Source organism: Spermophilus citellus (genome assembly GCF_964194105.1).
Source record: "Spermophilus citellus genome assembly, chromosome: 1".
Classification (NCBI taxonomy): domain Eukaryota; kingdom Metazoa; phylum Chordata; class Mammalia; order Rodentia; family Sciuridae; genus Spermophilus; species Spermophilus citellus.
Window position 1 is genome coordinate 144,195,345 of NC_138182.1, and position 8,816 is coordinate 144,204,160.

Sequence of the window (8,816 nt, forward strand, 5' to 3'; positions counted from 1 at the left end):
TTTTCCTCACCATCCCTACACAAAGGCACACTTTCTGTAGCCTACCTGTCCCATCTTCCCACTGCCCTTCCGCCGTGGGCAAAAGAAACAAGAAGACACCATCCTGGAAGCAGAAAGCGCCCACCAGACACTAAATCTTCTGGTGTCTTGCCTTAGACTTCTCAACTTCCACCATTGCACTTCTCACCATCTGCCATGCCATACAGTTATTCATTTGTTCGATAGATGTTCTGTCTCCACCCACTACAATAAGTCTCTAAGAGGGCAAGAACTATGCTATTTTATTGGATGCCCAGCATACAGGAAGTATACAATAAACACTTAAAAAATAAATGAACTTGTAATTGTTGTAAGAATTTCTTATAATTATTTGTTTCAAATATGTCTTCCATACCAGACTGAATTGTTCCACTGAGCTGCATCCCCCATCTTCACCCCACAGCGGGTACACAAGATCTTGCTAAATTGCCCAGACTGGTCTTGAATTTACTATCCTCTTGCCTCAGCCTCCAAAGTTGCTGGGATTACAGGTGTGCTCCACCCTAACTAGATATTCACAAAGGCAAAGGTTTCAGTTTTATTTCTCTACACACATCTATCTACTAGAATACTAGAGTGACTGCTACTAAAATATTATAGTGATGATTATCTTTGGGTGCTGGGATTATGGGGGCTTTTTATTCACTTGTGTCTCTGCATTTTACACAAGAACATATTTTGCAAAATCTTTTTTAAATGCAGAATACTGACATTAGAGAAAAGAAACAAAAAAAGTTATTCAATAAATTATTCCAGTTTTGCAACAAAATACAAATGTGTGCAGCAGAAGGACTGGTAATAACTACGGAGTCCAAGTTAAAAGGGTGCAAGATTCGTGTTGGCTTCATACTGCTTGTCTCTTTTTAAAACTTTCTACATTAAAAACATAAATTCCAAGTGGAAACAATGGAATGAATACACACTACTGCCTGGATAACCCAGGAAAATAACAATACTGAATTTTTCAGTTTTTAGTAACACCGGACTGGGAGAGGGAACAACAACACTAGCAATTTATAAGGTGGAGAGCAGAGGGCCAGTGGGCAGGCACTTACTGACCCAGGACAACAGAACTGTGAACCAGTCACAGGGAACCTGAGACCTACTCTGCTGTGCAAAATCCCCAGTGCTCAGGAACGGGCAGAAGACCAAGTACCTCTGAAAGGGGAGGGCTGCGACTACGGAGAGGGAGTTGAAACTCTAAGCAGCAGTCAGATCGTTCCTACTCCTCAAAGTCAGCTGAGCCCCCTCCAGCAGACAGAAGCCCTTCCTGGTACCTGGACCCAGAAACACGATGCACACCTGCGGGCAGCCTGACTCTGCTCAGACTGGGGCACCAAGTCAACGGCTAACAGACGTGGAGACCCTCAGCCCAGCCGTGCCCTCTGCCCACCTGTGGCTTCCAGAGTGCTGGCAGCAGGCAGAGTCAGGGAGAATCTTTGCTGGGGAAGCTACTTTCTCTGCAGGAAAAAAGGACTTAAGATACTGGTAGGGCAGGTCCCCTGTGGCCCTAGAGTGAACACCCAACCACATCCACACCCTCATGTGGACAGACAATGCAGGGTCACCTGACACCCAAGGAAAGTCCATACATGAAAGAGAAAAAAAAAAAAACAGGCAGAAAAGGGCTAGTGACTTGGCTCCGTGGCACAGCACTTGCTTGCCCAGCATGGGGCAGGAGGGAGAATTTGGAGAAAATAAAGACTAAATAAAAAAAACACTACCAGTAAAATTCTTATATTGCTAAGAGAAGATACCCCATTAAACAAGAATGTGGTGCTATTAGGACATACACATGTTCCGATAAGAATAGAATACCCCTGGCATGAAAGATAAAGCTATGAAAATATAGAAGAGGAGAGGAAATTTTAAATGGAAAATATAGAAAAGAAAAAAACTAGACTATAGAATATAAAAACTAGAAAATATGTAAACTAGAATTATAATAACAATATTTTAAACTGGTGGTTCTAATAAGAGAGAAGAAAAAGTCATAAACTGTCCCAAGTTCTATCACTGTGGATACAAAAATAATTTCTTACAAAGACAAGTAAGAAAAAGCAAGGTGCAAAATGTCACCTCACATATGCAGACAAAATAAGTTGCTTATATTTCCAGAAGCCCCAATAAGTTACACAAAAGCACAGTAAAATTAGTCATTTGCAGGGGGGAGTAGAGATGCTCCATTCAAATATACATAGTTTTGATTTTTTGTATCATGTGAATGGAATACCACAAATAAGAACTAACATAAAATAGCCAAGCTTTTGTTTTGTTTTGTAAGAAAGAAAAGTTCCCTAAACTTAATGACATGCTTTCTGTTTGAAAAGGCCCTCCATGTGTCTGGCACACAAGATGAAGACAGAACCATTCCAAAGTATATCACTGTGACATTTGGAGCACAAGGACCAAGAACATTCCTACACATTTCCAGAGAAACGGTGAGAAAAGATTTAGATTCAGAATGAGTTGGGTGCTGTGGCACACATCTGTAATTCCAGCTTCTACCAGGGCTAAAGCAGGAGGATCAAATGACAAGGGGCAACTTAATAGGACAGGGTCTCACTAAAAATGAAAAAAAAAAAAAAAGATACTGGGGTGGGGGGGTATAGCTCAGATCGATTGCCTAACATGTGGGAAACTCTGGGTTCAATCCCTAGTAGGGGTGGTGGTGGGGTTGAAACAAAATTGTCTCTGGAAGATAAAACTCTTAAGAACAACTGATTTAATCAAATCTCTTGAGAGGAAATTTATATAAGTGACCAAGAATTTAGGATTAAGTCACTGAGAACATAGGAAACTAAACAAATGGGAAAACAAGACAACTCCAGTGGGGAAATGGTTTTAGGAAAAATAAAAGTGATCATCATTAACCACTTGTGTGCTGTGAATATGTTAGAATAATTGTTTAAACAGAAACAAGGTTTTTGACTGACCCAAATTATGATCCTACCTTGGTAGCAAGAGGGAAAGAAATCATGGAAGGAGGGACGAAGAAACATCTATCCTAGACAACAATGCCTACACCTGAACATCAGGGAATAGCAACATGTTTAACTTAGAAACAGGAGGGATGCAAAAACCAAAACAACTTGTCAAAAACGGAAGGATCTGAGATTTTTCCCTATTTACAAGCTTTCAAGTCAACATGTCACAGTTTCATAGATGCTGGCAGTAGACACAGGGTTCTTGGCTCAGAGACAAAGACATTTATTACGCACAGAAGCAGTAGAATATCAACATTTTTGTTCCCAGAATACCAATGCTCACAGGGTGGTGCAGAGAGGACCAGAGGGCACCTGTGCACCCAGTGGGTTGCATGGCAGGAGAGGAAGTCCTAGCTTAGGAAACCTAGACTTTCTATAATGAGCAGAAGGTGTGCCTGCCTTTTGCTCTGGAGGAAGCAAAAGGGCTGGGGATGTAGCTCAATGGGAAAGCACTTGCCTAGCATGGAGGCCCGGGATTCCATTCCCAGTACTCGGGACAGCAAAAGGAAGAGATAGAGAGAAAAAAAAAAAAAAAAAGTCCAAGTAGGGCAGTCAGTGCCTCACTCCACTAAACAAGCAGAAATGCAAGAGACCCGTGGAGAACTGTTACCCAACCTTGGCGGTTTTCATGATCAACCTTTATGAATTATTTCAATGTATAAATTACTAGCAAGTGTAACTGTCCTAAAAGTCTAACCAGTAGTTTTATTTACTAAAACAATTCGCCCAGCCCTTCTCCCAACTGCGAATCTTTCTCTTTACAATGGAGACCCCCAAAGAGCAGGAAAATTGATAAAGACACTCCCAGCTTTCCCGATTGTGCAGGGCGATCTGATCCCAGGGAAAGACTGTCCCACTCCCAGCACCCAGAACATGAACCAGGCAAAAAAGCAGAAGTGGGCGGCCCACGCTGCGGCTCTTAGCTTAGAAGCACGCCACGTTTGTGAAGGACTCAGAGATTTTTTTTTTTCCATGTGACAGGTGAATGGACCACAGCTGACAGTTAAGAAACATGCAACACAAGACCACTCGACGCCGCGAGCCTGGGTGCTCCTCTCAGCGTGGCTGTGGCTCGGAAGGCCACCTCCGCACCACGCCCCCCGGGGCTGGGCGGGAGAAGGGCGGGTCCGGGTCCCGGCCCAGCACAGTCAGGCAGCCGGAGCGCTCCCTGGCCTGTGCGCACCGCGCTCTGGGCGTCCGAGGGCGCTCCGGGCAGGCTCTGCCCCGCTCACTTCCACCTTAGCCTCCCCCTCGCTTCCCCGCCGCCCTGCGCCCTCAGCCCTCCTTCCCGCACCGGCCACCTCCGGAGGCCGCGGGGGAGGGCCGTGCCACACGGATCCCGCTTATCTGCCCCATCTCGCGTTACATAAGGCCGCTCCCCTATCTCCGCGGGCCATCGCCGCGCCAGCGCGCCTGCTCCCACGCGCCGGGGCGCCTGCCCACCGCTGTCCGCATGCCTTCTGCTGGCCAGGAGGGGTAGGGGCACGTTGACTCATGCATGCGCGGTGTTCTGGGGACTTGCACAGCCCAAGGTGTTTTCCCGATCGTTCCCCCACCACGGAGACCCCAAAGGAGATGACATTGGCCCTTTGCTACAGATGCGGAAAATGACGCCAGGCACCGCAAGGCCTCTCTGGGCAGGGGCGGGCTCCCAGGTGTCAGGGCCTGTAGTTGGACTGCAAAGCTTTGAGTGTAGGCCAAAGACTGGGAATTGTGTTCCCAGCGGGAAGAGGAGCAAAGCAAGGCTGGGAGGCATCTAAAAGAGTGAAGGGTCTGGCATTCCCGGGAAGACCTTTGTAAAATTGAGCCACACCGAGGAGGGGACAAAGGGAGCCTGAGCAGACCAAGAGGGGACCTGGAGTGGCAGGTGCTGGCCTAGGAGAGAAAGTGGGTAAGGGAGTGAGTGCTCTCCATATTAGCACTCAATAAGCAGACACTGTATCCTGTGCTGTGGGGGTTTCTGGAGGAATTCTAGGGAAATGAGGGAAGAGCAGGAAAAAGGCTACAGGCCAGCGTCCCTGCAGGGGTGCTGCTTACAGGGGACAGGCCCAGGAGCTCCCTCCACAGCACTTATTCTGCAAAAGGCCCTCCACAGCAGGGGCTGCTCCTACAGAGACTGGTGGGCAGAGGTGGTGCTCCCACCCAGTCTCATTTGGCTCTGGGAACAGTTACACACCAGATCCAGGGCTGGAGCTAGGGCACTAAGGCCATGGTGAGCCCCAGAGTTCAGGCTGCTCATACCTAGAGTTACCACCAAAGCATCTTAAAAAAATTAAAAGTCCCAAGAGGAACTTAACCCTGGTTGGCTCTTTCAGTGAAGACCTGGGAGTCTGACCTTTTTGAATCCTTCCTGTGGTGGGGCCAAGGAGGAATCATGTGGGACACAAAAACCCAACTTCAGTCTCTCCTTTTGTCCTGGTTGAATTTTGTATTGAAAATCAAGCATTACTTTGGTAATTTAAGAAAAACTACAAGTCCCAAATTCCCATAGCTCATAGACCTGTCACAGACCCAGTGCCACTTGGACTGCCCAACACTTCTGGTGACCCAGAGGGGTCTGGGGACAGGAGTTCAGAATTGGGTTGGCTGTCCAGGAGCTCAGGATGGTCACCAGGTGGAACTGCTGCACTGCCGATGCTGGCCACGCTCAGGGGCCCCTCACCAACACCTGGGATTCAGCCATTCCAACCTTGGAAACTCTGTACCAGATCCTTCTCGATAAATCCACTAGAAATCAAGCTCTTTCCTTTACACGATGCTGGATTTTCCACAAAGTAAAATCAAGATTAGTAAAGATGTGGTTTCTAGATAGTGCCCGACAAAGCGGAGGCCAGGGTATGGGGCGTCACCATTTGGGCCTATAAAAAGCTGCCACAAGAAGCAAAGGCCACAAGTCGCTCAGCTTTGACCAGCACACGACACGTCTGTTCCTCTGTTCTGTGCTGGCTTTGGGTCTCATGGCGCTCTGGTTGACTGTGGTCCTCACCCTTGCCTGCCTCGGTGGCCTCGCTGCCCCAGGCCCAGTGCCTCCTCCATCCCCAGCCTTCAGGGAGCTCATTGAGGAGCTGGTCAACATCACGCAGGACCAGAAGGTGAGTATGGACTGGCCAGGCAAGGCTCTGAGGGGCCAGGAGGGCACTATTAGGAAGAGGTCATGAGCAGATTGGGCCTGGTCCTGTAAACCTGTGGGTGAAGAAAAGCCCCGTGGACGAAGGGCCAGGCCAGGCCATAAGGGGTGGGGGTGGGTGCAGCAATATGGAGCTCTGAAGGAGTCCAGCAGAGCTCCTAGGGACCAGCTGCTCTCTGGTCTGGCCTTACCACTGACAGCTCCTTTTCAGCGTTGTTAGCAGAGAAGGGTCGAGGTCCTCCTAGAACCATTTGGAATTTGCCAGCTGGGTTTTGAACACAGTTAGCCAGCCATCATTGTTAGCAGTTGGTGAAGCCTGCTCTGTGGGAGGAGTCCTCACAGAGTTGGCCCCTCTCCTCACTGGCATTGGCTCACACCAGGCCAGCTGCTGGCTGCTTAACATGTCATTGTATTGCTGCCCACACCTCCAGAGGAAGGCGCCATGACCCCATTTTGCTAAAATTCAGTGAGGTTAATTGATGGAGGCCAGGTTCAAACCAGGCCTGGTGGACACTAGAGGGTTCCTAACTGTAGTACCCCTACTGCAGAGCACAGGTACCTAATTCCCCAGACCCCACTGCCCCCCATCTGAATTGTCCTGATCAACCGCAGACTGAGCCACCACCTCCCTCACCCAACCTGGCTCAGGGCCCTTCTCTGCAGGTCCCCTACCCTAGGTGTGGCGAACTTTAAATAAAGCTTATCACTTATCAGTTTTTCTCCCTGAGCTCCAGGACCCTCTATAATGAGTCCCCAGCCCCTTATGCAGAGCAGAAAATGAAGCTCAGGAGTGCTGAGGGGTTGCCAGGCCTGATTGTGCCATACCAGGGGTACTAGTGGGGACTATCCTGGTGGGGACCTGGCCCTGGGCTGGCTGGGGCCCTACCAGCCATCTGCTCACTGTCACTTTGCTCCCTCAGGCTCCCCTCTGCAATGGCAGCATGGTGTGGAGCGTCAACCTGACAGCTGGCGAGGTAAGGTCCTTTGGCGACTGGTGGGGAAGTGGCAGCAGCTGTAGGCCTTGGGATTGTCTTCTCTGAGCCTCACTCACACTCTGGGGCTTTTCCAATGAGCTTCAAGAGCTACCCTCTCTCCCTTACCACTGGGGCTCTTCCCCCAACCCAGACCCACCTCTGCCAGGCTCTCAGGCCCTCTTCCTGTAAACACATCAGCCTCCCCGAACGAGGCCTGACACCTGTGGTCTTCTCCCACAGTACTGTGCAGCCCTGGACTCCCTGATCAAGGTCTCCAACTGCAGTGCCATCCAAAAGACCCAGAGAATTCTGAGTGGCCTCTGCACACACAAGAACACTGCTGGGGTAAGGCTCCCCCCCCACACCCCAGGCCCCTCCCACACCCACTCCTGGGTCCCAGGGAGCTCCCAGGGAACAAGGCTGAGTACCTGAAGTGTGTGTCCACCCAGGATGTGGACAATAGGAACATGGCCTTTGGGATTGACAGGCCTTGGGCTCAAGGTCTCCTGCTTGAGCCTCAGTTTCCACTTCTGTAAAGTACCTCGGGAGACTTTTGTGAGGATTAAACAAGACAGTCCCTGGAAAGCCCCTGGTTGTCCTTGCCCATGACATCCATTAACTCGATGGCTTCTCTGTCCTGCAGCAGGCTTCCACCATGCCCATCCCGGACACCAAAATTGAAGTGGGCCAGTTTGTGAAGAAACTGCTCAGTCATTTACGGTGTCTTCTTCGCCATGGAAAGCTCCCCTGAAGCATGAGATATGCAGAAATGGGCCCTGATTATTGAAGTTGCAGATTCATTTTCTTACCAATGTCAGGAACTGTGGGGGACATGGGGAGGAGGGGGAAGGGAAAGATTGCCTTAGCTTAGACCTCAGCCTGTGCCACCTGCCTTCAGCTGTACCAACCCTTGCCTGGGTGCCTGGGGCTCAGCCTAGTGGCCTCCTTTGTCCAGGGCTCTGAGCTCAAGGGACCCGGAGTGAAGATACTTCCCTGCACCTGGACCCCTCCCTAGGGCAAACTGTAGCATTCCAGTGGGTGCTGTTCTTGCCAGACTGGGACCTGCTTCACCAGGGTGACTGACTGAAGCAGAGACAGCTCAGGCCCATTTCTTCTTAGTCTTATTTATTATTGTGTGTTATTTAAGTGAGTGTCTATTAGTGTTGGGGTGGGGGAGGCTTTCGCTGCCTGAGTGCCTATGACTTGGGGCTCTAGCGGAAAGCAGTGGGCATTGGTGGGGTCCCTAGTAACAAGTACTGTGCACACAATCCTGCTACCTCACTGGGGCTCTGGGGCCAAGAAGTAATTTATTATTTTGTCCTCATATTTAAAGTTAAGTATTAAATATGTTAGCAAAGAGTTAATAATATATGGAAAGGAGGCCTACAACAATGAAGGCCGCATGTGTGTGGACTGGGGGAGGGGGGTCACTGAACAAGCTCTTTCATTGTGCCAAACTGGAAGCCAGAAATAAAGATGGTGACAGATAAGTCTGATGATGTTTGCCTTTTTTTGGCCTCTGGGGACACCTGTCTGGTTACAGAACTTCGAGGAGCTCTGTGAGAGGCAGGCTGGTGGGAGGAAGGGGAGTGAGGTGCAAGACCTGAGCTGGAAAGAATAAGCAAACCCTTGGGATTGGAGGCACATGGCCTTGGGGTTGGGGGCTACCCACAGTGCAGAGAGGAGGCT

General features: G+C 49.5%; 1 protein-coding gene across 1 annotated transcript; it reads left to right on the plus strand.

The window, feature by feature from the left end:
* Positions 1-5,974: 5,974 nt before the first annotated feature.
* On the plus strand, positions 5,975-7,878 carry IL13 (interleukin 13; the record flags this gene model as incomplete). The annotated part of the gene is made up of 4 exons (XM_081298408.1): positions 5,975-6,118; positions 7,074-7,127; positions 7,368-7,472; positions 7,771-7,878. Exons 1-4 carry the CDS (start codon positions 5,984-5,986, stop codon positions 7,876-7,878), a joined length of 402 nt encoding a protein of 133 aa, XP_081154534.1. The 5' UTR covers positions 5,975-5,983.
* Positions 7,879-8,816: the final 938 nt, after the last annotated feature.